At 50.4% G+C, this 20776-nt stretch overlaps 1 protein-coding gene across 5 annotated transcripts; it reads left to right on the top strand.

Annotated features, from left to right (window-relative positions):
* Nucleotides 1-111: 111 nt before the first annotated feature.
* Nucleotides 112-19597, top strand: C16H19orf47 (chromosome 16 C19orf47 homolog). 5 transcript variants are annotated; one of them, XM_047530007.1, is made up of 11 exons: nt 112-219; nt 2017-2134; nt 4302-4353; nt 8654-8741; nt 8849-8963; nt 9712-9793; nt 13485-13622; nt 14856-15005; nt 16671-16741; nt 18323-18671; nt 19315-19597. In XM_047530007.1, exons 2-11 carry the CDS (start codon nt 2090-2092, stop codon nt 19410-19412), a joined length of 1188 nt encoding a protein of 395 aa, XP_047385963.1. In that variant the 5' UTR covers nt 112-219; nt 2017-2089; the 3' UTR covers nt 19413-19597. The 5 variants fall into 5 exon arrangements, with proteins under 5 accessions (XP_047385963.1, XP_047385962.1, XP_047385959.1 ...); XM_047530006.1 differs by having other exon boundaries at nt 14853-15005; XM_047530003.1 differs by lacking the exon at nt 19315-19597 and having other exon boundaries at nt 18323-19308.
* Nucleotides 19598-20776: the final 1179 nt, after the last annotated feature.

Here is a 20776-nt window from a genome sequence, read left to right as displayed (position 1 = left end):
AAACGTCAGGGAGACAGGGCTCGATCACGTGACGACCCGCCGTTCTCTCGCTGGTGACGGCCCGGCGGGCTAGAGCGGTCACGATCGGTCCGTCAGTCTTCCGGCGCCGAGGGCGGACTTCCGGGGCGGGCGATCCGGGACGAAAGAGGAGTGTCTGACAGTTGGCGCCGCCGGGAGGGACGGCGGGCGGGGCGAATGGGCGCGGGGCCGGTAGGCCAGGTGAGGCAAGGGCCGCGGGGAGGTGGGCCTGGGCCGAATGCGGTGTGCTCGGAGGGCGTTCCGGGCTCTGGAATCACAGTCTGGACTCCGCTGTGCGACTCCGGACGAGTGATGTCTTTCTCTGAGCCTCAGTTTCCTCCTCTGTAGAATGGGGGTCAGAATAGGACTGTAGCACCCGCTCTATGGATTGAATGAGAAGTTAGCTCTTGCCTGTCGCGGCCCCAGCTCAGAGCTTGTACCTAGTGCTCGCTGCCTTTCTATACCATTGTTGTTGGCATTGATGATGTTTCGTTGGGCTGAAGAGATTGTTGGACTTGGAGGCCTGCTGATTTGGGTTCAAGTCCCAGCTCCTCTGTGTGGCAGTGGGCCCGTGCCTTCACCTCCCTGAAGCGCAGTCTCCAGCGCTGATAGTCTCGATATCTTACGGTCGTTTTGCGTATTGTGATGAGCTGTGTATGGAAAGCATTTAGCATAGCAAGAGCTCAGTAGATTGGGACTATAATGGTAATGATTCAGAGAGTCATTGGTGTAACTGGGAATTCCAATAAAGTAGAGGAGGAAGGAATCTCAGAGAAAGCAATAGGAAAAACAGAATCACAGCTGGGAAAATCGACATTCTGCTACTCCTTATCTGGCTAATTTTGCCCAGTCTTGTAGTATAGATTTTTAATTTGTTTGAAAATGATTGGTGCATGTTCCTCTGTCATTAATTTGAGAAGAAAATTTTCATTTCTGTTCTAATGGAAAACTAACATTGCTTGCCAGGAGAAGGAAAACAATCTGAAATACAATGGAAACAGAACAGTTCATTAAATTGTAGACAGTGAGTGAAATGTAACCGAAAAGAGGATAATTTATATTCTGTGAGTTCATGTTGTTAGATTCTGGTGGATTCCATCAAATAGTTTTTTATTTTTGTTTTTGTTTTTTTGGTAGTAATGGAGATTGAACCCAGGGCCCCCCAGGTAGGCATACGTTCTATCACTGAGTTATATGCCAGCCCTTTTACTTTTTTTATGTTGAGACAGGGTCTTGCAAAGTTGTCCAGGCTGGCCTTGAACTTGTAATCCTCTGCCTCAATTTCTGATCAAATAGTCTTATAAATTGGTTTCCTACTCACATTTGGCATGAAACTGACATGTCTCACCCTGAACCTAGCTTACTGAAGATTTATTTTTTTTTTTGTTACACACTTACCACTTGCTGAATATTGTTCCAAGAGCTTCAAGTTTATTGGTTCATTTAATCCCTCTAACTCCTTTAACAATAGGTACTCTTATTGTACACTTGAGGAAAATGAGTTCCAGAAAGGTTGAGCTACTTGCCCAGGGTTAGGAAGAGGTAAAATTGGGATTTAGATCCAAATCTAAGGGTGAGCACATGGAATCTGGTACATAGTAATGACTTGAGTTTTGGGAGCTGCTAATTTTAAAAATTTCTATTTTGTTAATTTCTTTAAATTTTTAAAAAATTTTGTTGATTTCAACTATGAAGAATGCACTGGAGATGAGCTTTTAAAGGTCATAGAAAAAGGATATTGAGTTTAAGAGGGAATTCCACAATAGTGGGAAAGAATATCAGTACTCGAAGGATTCAGAAAAGAAAAATTAAAAAAAAAAAAGAATTCAGATAAGCATTAGTTGAGATGTTGCAGAGACAGACCACAGCGCCTTGTTTGGCATTAACCCCAGCCTGAGTTCAGTTCCTAGCCCTGCTGTTAGTTTGCTGTGTGAACCTTAAACCTGCTGCTGTCATTTGTTTTTTTACTTTTTTGCTCATTTTTACTTTTTTTCCCAGGCTGGCTGTGGGAAGTCACTGACTATATACTGTGTTCCTGGCATGTAGAAAACACTCAAAAGGACCTTACTCCATGGGCATCGGAATCAGGGAGAACTTGTTTTTGAATCCCAGTAAGGTCAGTTGCTAGATGTGACATTTGATAAATGACTGCTCCTTAGTGAGTCAGTTTTTTGATTGATTAAAATAGGGCTAATCATAGTCTTTGCTCCTGAGGCTGTTGTGAGGCATGAGTATGATGCTTGGCTTTGGTCCTGGTTCATAGTTAGTGCTTGGTTTGTGAGCTGCTGTTCTGTCCAGCTTACTGAAGTCTCTCCATGCCCTGCTGTTTGAGGGATACATGTTGTATTGTCTTTGTCCAGTGGTAAAATCTAGAAGGGAAAGTGAATATGAGTGTCAGGTGCAGGGCAGAGTGACGTCTGGTCATATTCATCAATCCGAATCAGCAGAAGCCAGAAAAGGGCGAGATAAACACTAAGCAGGGTAGAGGAGAGAGTCTCATATGTAGGAATTTAGGGAAAGCTTCCCAAAGCAGGGGATAGCCAACAGAGGGAAGAAGAGCTTGCCAGGAGGATGATGGGAGATAGGCATTCCAGGCACACGTGACATCCTGTGTGGAAACTGGGAGGCAAGCTGGGATCAGAGGCACATGCCTGTAGTCCCAGCTACTCAGGCAGGCTACGGTGGGAGGATCACTTGAGCCCAGGAGTTCAAGACCAGCCTGGACAACGTAGTGAGGCCCCATCTCAAAGTGAAACAAAACAAAACTGAGAGGCAGGTAAAGCCCCTGGGAGACCAGAGGATGAGTCCAGGAGCGCCCCTTCCAGGCCTTGTAGTATGCACCAAGTCCTGTCTTAGTCCCTCCCAGGCCTTTGTACATAGAAGCCCACTGCACCCTCCCAACAGTCCTCCAGGGAAGTAACATCTGTGCCACACCAGTGCACAGATGGGGACCTGAGACTGGACTGCAGAAGTAACCTGCCAAGGCCACACAGCTAGTGAGTGGTAGAGCTAGAGTTGACCCCCCGCAGTCTAGTTCCAGAGTCCTTACTCTTCTTTTTTCCTTTTTTTCCCCCTCTGTGGTACTCAGCCACTCTATAAGCGAGCTGCATCTCCAGCCCTTTTTATTTTTTATTTTAAGACATAAGTTGCTGAGGCTGCCCTCAAACTTACAGTCCTTCTGCCTCAGCCTCCCAAGTTGCTGGGATTGCAGGTGTGTTGTGTCACCATGCCTGGCTCCAGAGTCCTTACTCTTGACCTCTCTGTTACACCGTCAGAAGGGAGGGATGAGGGAGAAGCCTCAGTATTGGCACTGAGCCTGGTCAAAGGGTGCAGAGTGAATGGAGAAGGCAGAGAGTGGAAGAGAGGAAGTAAGCTTGGCCTAGGCCAGCGTGGCCAGGTGGTCCCGGAGGCAGGGAGCATGTGAGAACGTCATTTCCTTGTCTTTCTTCACTGCCTTTCATGCCTGGAGTTTCCATTGGTGCTGATGTGTCTTTCATGCCTTTCAGCATCTGCTGGTCTTATCCAAGTGGAATTGGCTTTCCATTTCTCTGGCCCCGCTCCTGTCCGACCCGTCCCCTGCTGCTCTGGCTCACTCCATTGCAGCCACATTGGCTCCTCACCCTTCAGACCTGCCAGCAGAGCTCCTGGCTCAGGCACTGGACTCACTGGACCGTCTCTGTAAAACCACGCAGCTCCCTCCCTCCCCTTTTCAGGTCTCTACATGTCACTTTAGGTCTTCTCTGATCACCTATTGAAGAGTGTGATGTCCCTTCCCAAGCCCTACATGTTTTCTCCGTAACACTGACAGCTTTGAACACACTGCACTGTTAGCTGTTTTGCTTGTTGACTCTCGTCTTCCTTCCCCGTCCCCAGCCTCATGCTAGGCTTCATGTTTTGTTCATCTCAGTGTTCTAAGCGCCTCACACAGTAGGTTCTCAGTAAATCTTGTTTAGATGGTTGAGTGATCGGGTGTTTATGGTGAATTTTTTGGGGCAGGAGGTGTCTTTTTCTGTCCCATTGCTATTCTAGTCAGACCTTTGCGGTGTGTGTGATCGGAGCTGTAGACATTGGCTGTCCCTGTGACTTGTCCCAGGCACAAGCAATAGATGTGGCAGCTCTCTTCGAGGCTGACGTTCTGCCAGTTGCTCTGGGCTATTCCTGGACTGTGAGCCCCTAGCCCAGGAATGCTCCCCTGGCAGGCAGGCAGGCAGGCAGGCACCAGGAGAGGGACATATGCGCACAGTGGTGGCGACTCATGGGCCTTCTTTCATTCTCTCTTCCAGGCTCCAGGGAGCAGGGTCGGGGCCAGGGAGACAATGGTCTCAGTGACTATGGGTGAGTCTGACCTCTGCATGGCCCCCTCTCCCCACTGCCCTTTCTGAGGTATGGTCTGGGAGGGGCAGGGAGGCCTGGGACACTGGCAGGGACAGCTGTACTCTGATGAAGGTTGGGGGCAGGGCTGGGGCCAGTTCAAGGCCGCCTGCCCCTTCTGTGTATCTGGATCTACTGACTGCGTATTTTAGCCGTAAAGAACTTGCGTTATGAAGTCTGGCAGATCTCCTACATGGCTCTCAGAGCCTTGGTTTTCTCACCTCTGAAATGGAGATAATAATACTCCTTGATTCCTGGCATTTAGAGATTACCACAGGTCATTTCTTGAACATAAGATCTCAAAAAATATTAACCGTTGTGATTTTCATGAACTGTATCACCTGATTTTCTTTACGCTCTGAATTTCAGGATTGCCAGGACACAGGAATTAAATGGTTGCTTTGGAGAATTTTGAGATTTACTATACATATAGTGAAGTACAAAAAATCATATTAACATGATATTTGTTTTTGTTTTTGGTACTGGAACTTAAACCCAGGAGTGCTTAATCACTGAACTACTTCCCTGGTCCTTTTTTAGTTTTAAATTTTGAGAGTCTTGCTGCGTTGCTGAGGGTCTCTCTAAGTTGCTAAGGCTGACCTTAAACATGAGCTTCTCCTGTCTCAGCCTCCTGAGTCACTGGGATCATAGGCATGTGTCACCACACCTGGCTCCTATGGTTTTAAAACAAAAAGCAAATATCTGAGTATATCCTTTAGAATCCCATTTAAATACAGCATGGAAGCTGGCAAACCAACCCATTGTTTTAGAAGGTAGTGGTTGCCCTTGGGAAGAGGGAATAGTGGCAACAGGGAAAACCCAAGAGAATCTGGGGTATTAGGAATATTTTATATCTTGATCAGAGTACTGGTTACATGGGTGTGTTTGCTTTAAGAAAATCTATTAGCCTATACATAGTACAATAAAATGACTGAAAAACCAAACTCCCTCTAACCTTCTGTGTTAGGAAGGGAAATATTGCCAGATGTCTGAGGGTCCTGCCTTGGTCCTACCCCTCCTCCAGGTGGAAGTGGAGTAAACCACTCTCTGATCTTTTGTGGACATTTTTCCTTACCTTTCTATGTGTAGTAGTTTCACTAGTGGAAACATACAACAGATTTTTTTGTTTTTGTTTTTGTTTTTGTTTTTTGGCAGTGCTGGGGATTGAACCTGGTACATGCTAGCAAGCACTCCACCACTGAGCTACACTCCCAACTCCTGTACTAGGGTTTTTAACTTATGCAACAAAGTCTCACTGTATGTTCTTTGGTGTCTGACTTCCTTTGTGAAACACATTTGAGGGTCATCTCTGTGACTGATCATAACTGTTGTCCTTTCTTTTTCACTGCTGTGTAGTATTTCACCAGGTGGCAGTTTGTTTTTAATGCCACCATCAAGGGCTGAAACTCTGACAGACATGTTGTCATGGATATTTTTTTCTTTTAATTTTTTTTTTTTAGTCATTGATGGACTATTTATTTATTTATTTATTTATTTATTTATATGTGGTGCTGAGAATTGATCCCAGTGACTCACACATGCTAGGTAAGCACTCTACCACTGATCTACAACTCCAGCCCTGCCATGGATTTTCTTGTATCTGTCTCCTGGTGTGTGCAGCAAGCACCCTCACACCCATTCCAAGACACATTGTTGCCCAGTTAACATTTCTGAAGCTGGGCTACAACTTAACAACCAGCGGTTTATGAGGGTTTAATTGGCGGCTTGTTTTCCTTCTTAGTAATACACGAGGTGATGGTGTGTGCTGGATGTGGGGCATTGTGCAGTTCCTTGGACACTGGGTTTCAATAATCTTATGGTTAAAATTACAGACTTTTTCTCAGGCAGAGAGTTACTTCCAACCTATGTGATGCTTTTTCCTTGCTTAAGAACAGACAGAATAATTAAGATACAATTCATAGATCATACATTTTACCATTTAAAGTGTACACATTTAATGTTTTTTCTAGACTCTATTCACAGAGTGGTACAGCCATTACCACAGTCAATTTCAAAACCTGTTTATTACCCTCCAAGAAAACCTCATGCCCGTTAGCACCCACCCTTCCTTTCCTCCCAGTTCCTGGCCACCACTAATCTGCTCTGTCTCTGAATTTGCCTGCTGCAGACATTTTGAGGGAGTGGAATCATCACGTGGTGCTTTTTGATGCGTAGACACAGGTGCCCACGTGGGCTGATGGCACCCAGAGCCCTGTGGCGAGGCAGGTGGATAGCGCCTGTGCAGAGAGGGCAACCTCTCCTTTTGCCTGTGGGCTGGTGGAGGAAGCCTTCAGGTCATGGGCTCCTTGCCTGTTCTCTAGCCCCCAGGGCTTAGGCCACTAGTGTCCTGAAAGATAGTGGCTGGGCAGAGTCCTCCTGGGCAAGGTGTGACCCATGGTCCTGCATGCCACCCATGCAGAGTCTGATCCTGGGGTGTCTTTTTCTCCACTCTGAGCTCAGTTTTAAAAGGAGAGTGAGTGAAGGAGTACTAAATCTTTTTTGTTTTTGTACCGGGCATTGAACCTAGGGGCACGTAACCACTGAGCCGCGTCCCTAGCCTTTTGTATGTTTTATTTTGAGACAGGGTCTTGCTCGGTTGCTTAGGGCCTCACTGAATTGCTGAGGCTGGCCTGGAACGTGCAATCCTCCTGCCTCAGCCTCCTGAGCTGCTGGAATTACAGATGTGCCCTGCCAAGCCTGACCCAAATCTTTTCTAATCTAAAATAGCATGAATCGTTAGGTGTACCGTTGTCACACGAAAGAAAAAGAAGTTGCCAGTGACACTGGCACACTATCAATTATGAGGTAGATCTTCATTTCAGAGGTATTAAAATGTGAAAAATAAAATGTCCTACTTAGAAACTTTTTTTTTTTCTTTTTGTACCAGGGAATTGAACCTAGGGGTGCCTAACCACTGAGCTACATCCTCAGCCCTTGTTTATTTATTTATTTATTTATTTTTGAATTTTTATTTTAAAACAGGGTCTCCCTAAGTTGCTTAGGGTCTCACTAAATTGCTGAGGCTGACCTTGAATTTGTGATCCTCCTGCCTCAGCCTCCCGAGCCACTGGGATTATAGTCACTGAGCACACCCTGCAAGGAACTGTTGATCTTGTGTGTTTTTGTTTTGTTGTGTTGAACCAGGGCTTTCATCACCTTACCACTGAGCCACACCCTGAGCCCTTGGAATCACTGATCTTATCTCCCACCTGGCCTGACAAGTCAGGGTCAGGAAAAGAAGTTGAGGAATAATATGCTTCATGGTGGAGTCTGCCCATGGCTCCGTGGTTTTTTGTTTTGTCGTTTCTTTGGCGCTGGGGATGGAACTCTCAGGCCAGTACTGTGTGCTCTCTGCTGCTCATGTTCAGTGGTGGTGAGAGGGAGGAAGACTAGTAATAACAGTAATAATAAATAAATAAATACATAAATAATAAAAATATAAGACTGGGTGAGGATGTCTTCTGGACCAATAACCATTTAAAGGCCTTTATGTGGATTTTCTCATTGAGTCTGCACAGTCACCCAAGGATGTTGGTGCTGCCACCACTAAAATGTCAGCTCCATGAGAACAGACTGCATTTTGTCCCCTGTGGTACTCCCAGTGCTTGGAACAGAACCTCAACTGTGCCAAGTACACAGTCGATACTTGTTAAGTGTAGAGTATTTTCCCAAATTTATAGATGAGGAAACCGAGGCGCTGAGCACTGACTTGCCTTAGCCAGGAAGTGGCGGAGCTGGGATTTGAACCCAGACTCCAGAGCTTATGCTGGCTCCTTGCATACCTCTTTCTGAGGCAGTGCTGCTCCTGTGGCGGGCAGGGGCTTGCTGAAGCTTGTGGGCTGGCTCTGTGACCCTTTTCCCTGGCTTGAGGAGGGGAAGGGCAGAGAACCCCAGGTCCCAGGTCTTGCAAATTAGTCATTGCCCAAGTGCCGGGATTGCCCTCGCAGCTCGAGGGCAGGGCAGAGCTGCGGAGAAGGTGGAAGGTTTGGGCCCTCCGTTCCTGGTTAGCTTTGTGCCCTGGGGTGGGGGGCCCAACCTCTCCCAGCCTAGGTTTCGCTTCCTCCTTGGCACGTGGGAGCGTCTTAATAGCGCTTAACTCGGGGTGGTCAGGGGACGGCTTCCTCCCATGGTGTGTGCAGAGCACTCAGCGCGAGGCCTGGAGGTGGTGAGCTTGTCACCCGAGGGAGCCACTGCTGTTGCGGTTTCGCCACTGCTCTTCCCTCAAGAGAATCACATGAATAACAAACTCTCTTCAACTCCCCAGCCACTTCCGAGTGGATCCAGTTCTTTAAGGAAGCCGGCATTCCTCCAGGACCTGCTGTTAATTATGCTGTGATGTTTGTGGATAATAGGTGAGGTGGCTGAGGGGATAGGGCTGAACTTGGTGGGGGGAGGCAGGGAACTGGCTCTCCCCTGACGTTGGCCCACCTTGGGCCTCACTGCTGACCCTTCCCTGCAGGATCCAAAAGAGCATGCTGCTGGATCTCAACAAGGAAATCATGAATGAGCTGGGCGTGACTGTGGTGGGTGACATCATTGCCATCCTAAAGCATGCCAAGGTGGTACACCGCCAGGTGGGTGCTCTGCCTACCTGCTCTGTCCCTGGGTTTGGCATGGCAGTGGAGGGGCAGACGCAGATCCAGCAGGAGACCTGGGAGCACAGGCAGGTGGACTTGGGTTCTGAGGCTGATTCAGCCATTTGCTATGTGACTGTAACATACGGCCTAACCTCTCAGCCTCTTATGTTCTCGCCTATAAAAAGCAGAGAGGTGACTCATCTCGAAGTGTGGTTGGGCTAGCACAGTGTACTCTGCCTGAAGCAGAGCCTCAGTAAAGGCTCTAACTTTTGTCATTATTGTGAATTCTCATCTTCCCCATTATCATCCTCCATTTCTAGAACCCCATCTGTTCCTAGGACAGCAGGGTTTTGTTTTGTTTTGCTTTGATTTTGCAGTGCTGGAGGTGTAACCCAGGGCCTTGTGCATACTAGGCAGGTGCTGTACCACTGAGTCACACCCCAAGCCCAACCCTGGCGCTTTTTTTTTTTTTTTTGGCGGGGTTGAACACAGGGTCTTGTGCAAGGCAAGCACTCTACCACTGAGCTGCAGCCTCAGCCCTCTTCCTGGATAGCTTCAAAGCGTACTGGTCAGATACTTTGTGGGATGTCCCTCAGTTTGGGTGTGAATGATGCTTTTTCCTGGTCACGAAGGAAATGTTTGAACTTAACCTTCTCTGGCAGTCAGGTTCTGGTCCTTCTGCATGTTGCTCAGATCTCCCTGTCCCTGGTTCTGTTGTGCTAACCCAGGTCCCTGTTTTTTACAGGACATGTGTAAAGCTGCCACTGAGTCGGTGCCCTGTAGCCCCAGCCCGCTCCCAGGCGAGCTGCGCCGTGGTGCCTCTAGTGGTGAGTCTTCCTTATTCAGGCCTCTTTTTCTCTTCACACTCTTATCAGCAAAAAGGACACACCCATTATCCATCGCTTCACTTCTGTATTTTGCAGAGGTGGAAGCAAAGCCATCTCAGGCCTTCTTCTATTTTGCAGGACTGGGGGTCGAGTCCAGGGGACCTCTGCCATTGAGCTACACCTCCATCCCTTTTTATTAGTTTGAGACAGGGTCTTGCTCAGTTGTCCAGGCTGGCCTCCTCCCTCAGCTTCCCACGTTGCTGGGATTACAGGCATGTGCCACAGTGCCCAGCTATCTGCATCCCCCTTTAAGGGAGAAAAATAAACTGGGTAGTGAGTGACTGTTCTTACAGTGCTTTTTTATTCACTGCAGATTTGTTACAGGGTTCTCAAAAGCAGTATAAGAGGGAGTCCTCAGTGTGCAAAGGACATCTTTAGCCTCTGCTTGCGTAATATTTGCTCTTCCCAGTTGGCTAGAGTAAGCACATGCTAAGGCCAGAATCAGTGTAGGCAGGGCCAACCCAAAGGCATGGATTCAGGGAAGCTGAACAAATCAGTGAGGATTTTTACAATAGTCCCACAGCATATATACAGGAAAAGGTTTGGTCATCATGGTATAACTGAATGACTTACGTGCAGGACTCCTGTGTTGCCAGCATCCAAACGCAGAAACAATCATGACCGGCCTCCCAGAATCCCCCTGAGGTCTTCCCAGTCACTTCCCCTCTCTGGGGTATCACTGCCCTGATAGCATAGATTATTTTTGCCAGAATTTCAAAAAAAATTTTTTAAGCTGTAGATGGACACAATACCTTCAATTTATATACTTACTTTTATGCAGTGCTGAGGATCAAATCCAGTGCCTCATGCATGCTAGGCAAGTACTTGGTCACTGAACTACAACCCCAGTATCCTTTCAAATCTTCAATGATGACATTTTCATACCTTCTGAATGTCATTAATAGTTTAAAATAAAATTAGCCAGGTTGTGCACACCTATAATCCCAGCTACTTGGGAGACTGAGGCAGTAGGATCCCACGTTCAAAGCCAGCCTGGGCAACTTAGTGAGACTAAGAACTAGTGAAAGAAGTAGGCAGTTGAGAAGGGGAAACAGGCAAAGTAAGAAAGAAATGGGTGGGGAAGAGTTCTCCAAAACAGCATGCCTACTAAGATCCCTTGTGTGCACTTCATAGCATCCACCACGTCATCTCTATGGGGCAGGAGGGAGGACAGTTCTTTGTACTCTGACATCCTGACTACAACTCAAGTTCAATGAAAACCAGGCAGACTGAAGCATGCCTGTAGTCCCAGCAACTTGGGAGACTGAGGCAGGGAGATTGCTTGAGCCCCGTAGTTGAAGACCAGCCTGGACAACATAACTAGAGCCCATCTCAAAACAATAATAAAGCAAAAATTCAGTGGAGCCAACACAGAGTGGTTTTACCTCCACTCAAACAGTGCTTGGCTGTCGTGGTGATAAAGCAGCAAGTCTCTGGCCTCTGTTGGCAATATGCATCCCTCTGTGTCAGTACAAGAAGCAGGGCCCTGTCAGCTGCCTTCCTTTTATTGCAGAAGGTCCTGATCACAGCGCACCTGGCCAGGTAAAGTGCTATGAGTGGAGGCTGCGCTGGGACAGATTCTACACAGCCTACGAGTTTGCAGCTGCTGGTCATAATGCCACCCCATCCAGCTGAAGGAACAGCTGGAGAGATATCTTTGGAAAATTGACCGTGGGTAGATTCCACAGCCTTAGCAGAGAAGAGAGCAGGATTGAAACTAGCCATTTCTCCCTGGAGAGAGGGAGATGGTCTGATAGGGAAGGACTGGGACCTGTTTGTTTGTGTGTGTGGCACTGGGGATTGGACCCAGGGCTTCTCTACCACTGAACTACATTCCCAGCCTTTTTTGTTTTATTTTTGAGATAGGGTCTCACCAAGTTGCCCAGGCTGACCTCAAACTTAGAATCCTTCTGCCTCAGTCTCCCAAGTTGCTGGGATTGTAGGTTTGCATTAACATGCCCAGCTCTAGTTCTAGGATTTTGGGGGACAAGTGTCGCTTTGCTTCCAGACCTGGGTGCTGGGGGTGGTGGGGATCACCTTTTATTAAATGGCCTGTGTAGGTTTAATATAGTTTTCTATATGCTATAGTTATTGTTTTTTAAAAAATAAGCAATTGGGCTGTGATCGTAGCTCAGTGGTAGAGCACTTGCCTAGCATGCGTGAGACACTGGATTTAATCCTCAGCACCACATAAAAATAAAATAAAGGTATTGTGTCCATCTACAACTAAAAATTTTTTTAAAAAAGCAATAGATAGGGCTGGGGAGATAGCTCAGCTGGTAGAGTGCTTGCCTTGCAAGCACAAGGCCCTGAGTTCGATCCCCAGTACCGCAAAAAAAAAAAAAAAAAAAAAGCAATAGATAATTATAACAGTGTGTTGAGGATCATTATGGGCAAGAAAGTTCCTAACAAGAAAAGAAGACTTTGGGAGGGTAGTGGGACAAAATACTGAAGTCTGGGGATGGGGATGTAGCTCAGGGGCAAAGTGCTTGCCTAGCAAGCACAGGGCCCTGGATTCCATCCCCAGCACCTGGAAAAAACAACCCCCTAAAATACGATTTGAAAGCCAGTTGGGGGAGGTGGGGGTTGAGGTGAGGCTGCTGGGACTTGCCAGAAAGCAATGGTAGCATGAAGATTTTCCCTCTTCCCTCCCCTGCAGGGGCTCCCCAAGAACCCTAGAACTAGCAGCAACTACACCCCAGGCAAAACCGTCTTCTTCCTTCTGGGGTTGGCCCTCCGGTGGGCATGCTATAGCTCCCACCCTCGCGCCCCAGGCATGCCCCCTCCTGCTCCACAGGCGACAGACTGCCAGAGCCTGCCCACCCATCGCCAGAAGGCGGCCACCTTTCTTGCCCCAGCACAACTGGAGCCAGACCCACATTGCTCAAGGGCCTGGCTGAGCGACTCCCCTCCCGAGTCCCTGTTCCCTCATCTGTAGAACTAGTTGGTGCGTGGCGGGTCCCGTGCGGTGGGAATGTTGGTGTCAGTGACGGTGCTCCTCTCTTCAGTAGACGTTCACTGAGGACGTACGAAGGACAGAAACCATTTTAGGCACGGGGGACACTGAGGTTACAGACCATGCCTCCTCACAGAGCACGCAGTCTTGCGGGGGGTGCGCCAGTACACAGATGTCATTGACTATCAAGCAGCATTAAAGGCTGTAAGAAAAAGAAAGTACAGTGCGCGTGGGGGCAGTCGAGGTGATGGGGTGCTGACTGAGGAGCTGCTGAGCGGAGACCTGAGTGAAGAGACGAGTGAGCCTGTTGGTACTTGGGGAGCAGCATTCTAGGAAGGAGGAACTGTAAATGCCCCAAGGAGGCACCCACTTGCTAGGTGAGGAAGATCCTGGAGACTGTCATGGCCGAGGCAGCGTGGGGAGGGGAGGAGTGAGCTCAGCACAGGGCTGGGTAGTGTGATGGGAACCAGTCTGGTCTAGGGCATTGGGAGGGGTGAGCTTCACCGGGAAGGTGAAGCCCCCTGCAAGCATTCCCATCATGTGGAGAGTGCAGCCGCAGAGTGACCTGGGCTGCCCCTTCCTCATGCAGTCCAGTGCCCGCCTTCTCCACTCTGGCCTGAGACTGCCGGCTTCAGGGCCCCCCCCTGACTGAACTCCCCTCCTTTCTCCCCTCAGCCGCCTCCCGAATGATCGCCAACAGCTTGAACCATGATTCCCCACCCAGCACTCCCGCCAGACGGCCAGACACCAGCACTTCCAAGATCTCCGTCACCGTGTCCAACAAGATGGCAGCAAAGAGTGCCAAGGCTGCTGGTGAGGGGACTCGGGCAGGTGGTGGGCAGAGCTGGAGGTGAAATATGTGTTGGCAGAAGGTATTTAGGGGGTCTGTCCCCAACATCACAAGGTGCTTCGAAGACTGCAGTGTGTTCAAAACCTTTGGACTTAAGTCACCTGTGTGAACTTGGTCAGGTGGGGCTCACTTTCCATGTCTCCAGCTGGGAGAATGGCTTGAAGCAGGTGTGCTTTGCCCTTGCACTCGGTGGCTCAGTCTGTTCTAGCAGCTGTTTATTGAGCCCCATTAGTGCTGACCCTGTGCTTAGTGCCTGGGGTCAAAGGTAAAGAACCTGCTGCTCCTTCCAGCAGTCAGAAATCCTTTAAGACCTCCGTCTGAGCCTGTGTCTGCAATCCTCCAGGCTTCCCATTTCTGATAATGAAGTCCACTCTGGCTTAGTACCTCTCTGGCCTCCTCCTTATAGTAGGCCTCTGCCCCTGACGTTCCCTGGACTTGGCGCACTCTGCTAAGGGTTTTCTGTGGCTGCCCCATGTTCCTCCTTCCCAGTCTCAGCTTAAAAGCTGAGAGTGGGACTCAAGCCTTTGGACACCCAAGCCCTCCTCTGCCATTCTCTTGTGCCTTGTTTGGCCCTGGCCCCACATTGTGGTGTCATTGGCTCTGTGGAAACTGAGGCCAGGGAGAGACTGCATTTTTCCCAGGTCAGTTTCATCATATCCTTTCCACCTGTCACATGGGCTCCCCTTTGCCTTGTTTGTTTAGAAGTGCCATGTCCCCTCTGGCCTTGATCTATGTGCCACAAATAAGAAGGCTACAGTTAGTTTATAAGGAATTAAAATAATGGTGACTGGCACTTTTACCCCTGGACACATCTGAGGAATTTTTTTTTTTAATTAAAGTGTAATATAGTTATGTACAATGCCCAAGTGCTGAGTATACAACTTTATTAGTTGTTATAAAGCGAGCATCAGAAAAAGGAAAAAAAAAAAAACCAAGCACAGTTGTGAAAGTGTAGAGCCTTCCCATCACCCAGAAGGATCCCCATCCGAGGGCTTTTGGCCTGAACTTGGGTGAACCACAGAGAGCCTGGGATGCCCACTGCTGCCTGGAGATCCCAGACCTTTGGGTTCCTCAGGGCTCAGTTGGTGGTGATGGGTACCACTGGGCACTAAGAGAGTCCAGTCATGCGAATGTGGAGCTAAAGGACATGTGCACCCTTTGCCTGATGTCTGGCCCTTGCTCTCCTCCTTCAGCAGCCCTGGCCCGCAGGGAGGAGGAAAGCCTGGGTGTTCCCACCAAGCGTCGCCGGGTCACTGCTGAGATGGAGGGGAAATACATCATCAACATGCCCAAGGGCACCACCCCTCGGACCCGCAAGATCCTAGAGCAGCAGCAGGCGGCAAAAGGTACTGGCCTGTGTGGCCTGGAGACCGTTTCCCCTTGGCTACATCGTAGACGTCCACCATGCCCTGGAGGTGGTGGCTGAGAAGTAGACTCATGGACTCGGGGGGCCTCGGGCCAAGGGGACAGCAGCAGTGGCCATAGAGGAGGGGAACACATTACCTGTGCCCTGTCATCCTGCAGTTGGCGTAGCCAGGCTCCTGAGGGGCATGGGCAAGGAGTCCGTGATGGCTGCCTGGAAAGTGAATGCCCATGCCTGGCAGGTGCCCCAAAGCAGGCACTGTCACAATGAGCCGGAGAAATCCGAGTGAGACCCAGTGCACACTGGGGCTGGTGGCATGAAGACGAGCTTCATTATGGTAGGATTGTTTTAGAATGTTGCCTTTGAGGCCAAGGGCAGTGGTGCAGGCCTGTAATCCCAGCAACTCGGGAGGCTGAGGTAGGAGGACCACAAGTTCAAAGACAAACCTCAGCTCCCCTGTAGGGCTCATCACCTTACCTGTTTCAAAATTTAAAAAAGGAGGGCTAGGAATGTGACTCAGTGGCTAAGTGCCCTTGTGTTCAATCCCTGGTACCAAAAAAAAAAAAAAAAAAAAGAATGTTGTGTTTGTTCTCGTGGAAAACTTTCAGATGGTGCAGAATCATATAGTAAAAAGACTGTTCCCTATCACTTCTGTATTCCATGGCTGCTGTTAACCTGCCCAGGGCAACATCTGTGAACTTGTATGCATCTGCACATATATGGACATTTTTTTTTCTTTTTCTTTTTTTTTTTATTTTTTTAAATTTTTGTTTCTTTAACACAAATAGCATCATCTTACTTTTTAAAAATTTGTTTATTTTTGGTATTGGGGATTGAGCCCAGAGCCTCAAGCATGCTAGCCAGGTGCTCTACTACTGTACTACTGAACCATGTCTCCAGCCCTTTTAAAAATTTTATGTTGATGGCTGGGGTTTTAGCTCAGTAGTAGAGCACTTGCATAGCACATGTGAGGCACTGGGTTCAATCCTCAGCACCACATAAAAATAAAGTAAATAAAATAAAGGTATTGGGTTCCTCTATAACTAAAAAAATATTTAAAAAATTTTTTTTTATGTTGAGATGGTCTCACTAAGTTGCCCAGACTGGTCTTGAACTTGTGATTCTCCTGCCTCAGCTTCCTGAGTTGCTGGGATTACAGGTGTGTACCACTGTGCCTGGCTCTTCATTCCATTTTAATGGTCATTTGTTTCCATAGTATTTATGGACCATGATTTAGTAAACACCCCATCAGTAGAGATTTCACTTATTATTTGGTGAGAGGACTCATTACCATTCATCAGAGTGTCCCAGGACTCCCAAAGAGAAAGGAACGAATAGGGATTAAGGACTCTTCCCTACACACACTTCATGAACTTGTACTAAGGTGTAAGGAGTTTGGGGTGTCAGGCTGTGGGTTTGCGATGACCTTTCCACATTGACTCAAGCCAGATGTGTATGGGTGAAGGTCAACAATACCAACAGTATAGGTGCAAAGCCTGACACGGCACCGGCTGTCCCTGCCACAGCAGGGCTGGCTAGTGTCTGCTGGCCTCGGCGTGCTTGCCTCAGTGCCTGTCTTGCTCAGCTTGGGCCTGGGTCCCCAGGGCTGCTCTACAGGTACTGTCTCATGGCTTCATTTCCATTGCAGGTGTCCACAGAACGTCTGTGTTTGACCGCCTCGGTGCTGAGACTAAGGCAGACACGACAACCGGGAATAAAGTGAGTTGGGGCTGGTGGAGCCTCTCGGGACTGGAAAGCTCTTGTCTTCCCTGGATGTCGTTCCTGATTCTCCTGCATCTCACCCATTCTGGGCCCTGGCACCGTCTCCCCACCTTCCTAGCCTGCTCCCATCTTTGCTCGCTGTCTTTCCCCTTTGTCTTCTGCCCTGGTGTCTCTCTGTGTCTTTCTTTCCAGCCCTGGTCCTAATCTGTCCTGATTTCTGCTGGTTGCCTCCTGTCCTCATTGTCCCAAACCATCCTCAGCATCTTCCTCCAACGCCATTCCTCTTTTAGGACCCCTCCTCAGGGATGTCCCCTACCTCCATTCCAGTTAGTCCCTGAGTTCGGTGACTACCTGTCTACCTCTGCTGCCACCTCTCCCTGCCTGGATAGGGTGACAACCTCCGAACTGTTCTCAACAGCTGCTGTTAACCCCCTGCAGCTCCTGTCTCCGCAGCAGCAGGGCATGCTGCCCCCAGCACGGGCTGGCTTCCTCCTGCTGGAAACCCTCTGCGGCTCTTCCCTGTACCTGTGTCGGAGCCCACCATCTTGCAATGGGCTGCAGTTCCCGGGCCCCAGGTGTGGTGTGTGGTTCAGAGCACACCTGGATCCACTGTGGCTGGCGAGGTCACCTTGGACATTCTCTTAAGCCCTTTGTGCCTCAGGTTCTCATCTATACAGTACCGCTCATAGGGTGGTCATGAGGCATGAGTGAGAGTCCGCATGGCGAGGGCATCGGGTATGTGGTGAGCCCGTGTCACCTTCAGTGAACCTTTGATGTCCTTGACTGTGCCTCTTCCCTCCCTCCCTTGCTCCCCAGGTGCAACTGCTCTGGCTGTCTCTCACCTCCTAGAATCTTACCACAGGGGCGGTAATCACGCTCAGCGTCACGTGGCTGAAGGATCCAGCCATGTTGAGGGTTTGTCACACAGTGAATGCTCGATCAGTGTCATTGTTCCTGTCCTAGGCATCCCTCTGCTCACTCATCCTGCAGGGCCGGCTGGAAAGCTGGAGTTTGGGAAGTCCCTCTGAACTCTAAGTGGGGTGAGCTGTGCCTAGCTCCTCCCCCAGCACTGCTCCTACGGAACGCCTCACTGTCCTGCTTACAGTTATTGGTGTCATACTTTGGGGCCAAGCCTGTCTTCCCCACTGGACTGAGCCCTTGGGAGCAGGCCTGGACTGTCTGGCCATCTCTGTATCCCCAGCACTGCTCGGTTTAGGGCCAGGTCCAGAGTTGGGGTTCCGGGTACATTTGCTGAGTAAATGGCCTGGTGACTTTCCGCATGCTCCCCGTAGAGCTTGCCAGTGTCGTCCATCTGTGTGGCACACCCCTGTGTCATTGGACCCGCTTCTTTCACTGTTCAGGTCGCAGCTCAGCTGTGTCCTCTTCCAGGGAGCCTTCCCTGAACTTCCGGGCAAGGCTGGGTGCTTCCTCTGGGCTCTTCTCCCCTGTCATCCTCACCCCCCATGACTGCCACCACTAACTAGGGTGTCACTGAAAGGTTTCTTCCAACGGTGAGTTCCAGGAAGGCAGTATGTTGAGTGACTAAGTGACTCACTGTCCCGTCTTTGATGTCCACAGCCCACAGGAGTTTTCAGTCGCCTCGGGGCCACCCCAGAGTTGGATGAGGATCTGGCGTGGGACAGTGACAATGACAGCAGCAGCTCTGTCCTGCAGTATGCTGGGGTCCTCAAGAAGCTAGGACGGGGCCCAGCCCAGGCCAGTCCCCAGCCAGCACTGACTGTCAAAGCCAAGGCCACAAGCTCAGTGACAACGGCTGCTACCCCAACAGTGCGTCGCCTGACTCTTTCCTCACGCCCTGCACTTGAGAGGAAGCCGGAGTCCCTGTCCAAAGTCAGCATCATTCAGAGACTGGGCAAGGCCACCCTTGTGCCTGAGGCCCAGGACAGCCAGGTCACAAGCACCAAGAGTAAGTCCTCGGCTGAGGTCAAGGTCACCATTAAGAGGACTCTGGTGGGGCCCCGGGGGAGCAGCTCCACTGAGGGCCTTGGTGCCCAGATGGACCACGCAGGCACTGTGAGCGTGTTCAAAAGACTGGGCCGCAGGACCTTCTAGCCCACGTGCGGGCCGGGCGCAGATGGCAGAATTGCCGGCGTGCCTCGGCCCCTCTCCTGGCCCCTTCAGAGCTGCCCTCGAGGGCCTGCCTGCCCACCTGCCAGCTCCTGGTGACACTGCTTGTCTCCCTCAGCACGCACACTGGGCCTGAGCACGCGGGATGGCACCACTGCTCCACGGGCTCTGGGACTCCTTGCCCGCCCTCTGTTCCCCACTCTCTGGCCACGGCCTTGGCAGGATCCACTTTTCTACCTCTTCCAAGTGCCAAGTGCCGTTCGTCCCTCCTGCGGCCCCTTCCTTCCTCTCAGCAGCAGTGCTGCCTCAAACCCCAGCTCCTTAGCTCTTTCGCCTGCCACACTCGAGTGGGTGTCCCTGGGGGTCTCCCTCCTCCCCACACCCAGCTTTTCTCCCTCCTCTGCCCCTCCCCCTTGCTGTAACTGCTCTTTCTTCCTCTTCACTCTGTTCATTTCTCTTCTGTTTTCTGTCCCTGTGGCAAGGCCCGACTGTCCGCTGCGTCCTGCCTGACCCTCCTGCACCTCCGGCCTCCCAGCGGCCCCCTCGTCGACGGTGGCGTCGAGCCTCTAGAGACTGTTAGCTGCCCTCTACACCCACTGAAGGGACCTCCCAGGCCCTGGGCTACACCTGGGCATCTCCATTTCCTGCCCTGGGCATGTTTTTCCCTAAAAGTCTGTGGTGGGCGGTGGGCAAGGAGCATTGGGAAGGGAGGCCAGTTTGGAGAGAGAAGACAATGGCTGTTTTAATATATTTTTGTGACTTCCACACCGTTTCTCTCCCCTCCTTCAGGGTGAGCTACAGGTCTGGTTTTCACTCCAAGCCTGGTGTGGGTAGGGGGCCAGGCCAAGGGTTGGGCTCTGTCTCTGAAGGTCAAGCTCCTGCACACGTGTGGGCCTCGAGAAGGGGCATAATGGTCACAGTCACCATTCAGTCAGGCCACCTCCTCCCCCAGTGTGCTGCCACTCTTCTGCCACTCCGCCCCTCCCCCCACAATTCCACCTGTTTCTGCCTCTCTGCCCATTGCAACTGTCCAAACTGTGGGCTCCATTTGTGAGGAAATGAGTTCCTGTTGATTCAGTTGTTCACCCCCCAACTCTGCAGCCCGCCTCTGTGCCCGGCCTTCCTAACAGGTGGCCTCGTGCTTAACCTCCCTATGGAGGGAGAGGGTGGCCACAGGATGGTGCTGTCCAAAAATTTGGAGGGATGGGAGAAAGTGGCCAGGGCCACTGCAGGTGTAGGGGATGGGAAAGCCTTTCAGAGAGGTGACATGTGGGCTGAACTGGAATAGAAGTGACTGTGGAGTTCAGGAGGAACATTCTAGCATAGGGACAACTGGGGGCAAAGGCCTTGAGATGGGTCCAGGAACATGAAGAAGACCATGGGGCTGCAGGTGAGGGGTGCCTGTCCACCACGAGGTGGGGACGGGTAGACAGAAAGCAGATGCTCTGGGGCTTTGGGACTCAGGTTGAGGACTTAGGCTGAGGACGTTGAGTTTTGGAGGCTTGAAGCTGGGCAGTGAACTGAGTTGCCTTGTGTGACAACTGGTGGCACTGGTTGCTGTGAGGAGAGTGCCTTATTGGAAGGACAGAGGTGTTGGCCCCGAGGCTTCCAGGTGGGAAATGAAGGTGGCCTGTCCTGAGGCCATGGCAGTGGGGCAGCAGAGAAACCAGTGATTGGGGTGTGCTGTGGAGGAATGGCAGCAGACACGGATTGGAAGAAGGGACTCATGGTCCCGCCCAGACTTTATCCCTGGGACTCTGGGGTGTAGCTGTTGCCAGAGACGGGGAGGCAGGAGAGAAGAGCAGGCTGGGAAGCCGGCAGCTTCGTTCTGATCATGTGGAAAGGGTGGTACCTGGCAGGTTGTAGGCTGGAGTCAAAGCCGAGGGCCCAGCAATACCAACTGGAAAGAGCAAAAGATCCAGAGGGCCCCAGAGGAGACTGGGT

The sequence above is a fragment of the Sciurus carolinensis genome, chromosome 16 (genome assembly GCF_902686445.1).
Source record: "Sciurus carolinensis chromosome 16, mSciCar1.2, whole genome shotgun sequence".
NCBI classification, from domain to species: domain Eukaryota; kingdom Metazoa; phylum Chordata; class Mammalia; order Rodentia; family Sciuridae; genus Sciurus; species Sciurus carolinensis.
This window is presented reverse-complemented; position numbering and strand designations above follow the sequence as displayed.

Bases quoted from the DNA above. Each gene is read 5' to 3' on its own strand.
- C16H19orf47 (XM_047530002.1), top strand. From the start codon at position 2,090: ATGGGCATCGGAATCAGGGAGAACTTGTTTTTGAATCCCAGTAAG. The intron at 2,135-4,301 runs GTCAGTTGCTAG...TCTCTCTTCCAG, and splicing joins TGTTTTTGAATCCCAGTAAG to GCTCCAGGGAGCAGGGTCGG. The intron at 9,794-13,484 runs GTGAGTCTTCCT...TTCTCCCCTCAG, and splicing joins GCGCCGTGGTGCCTCTAGTG to CCGCCTCCCGAATGATCGCC.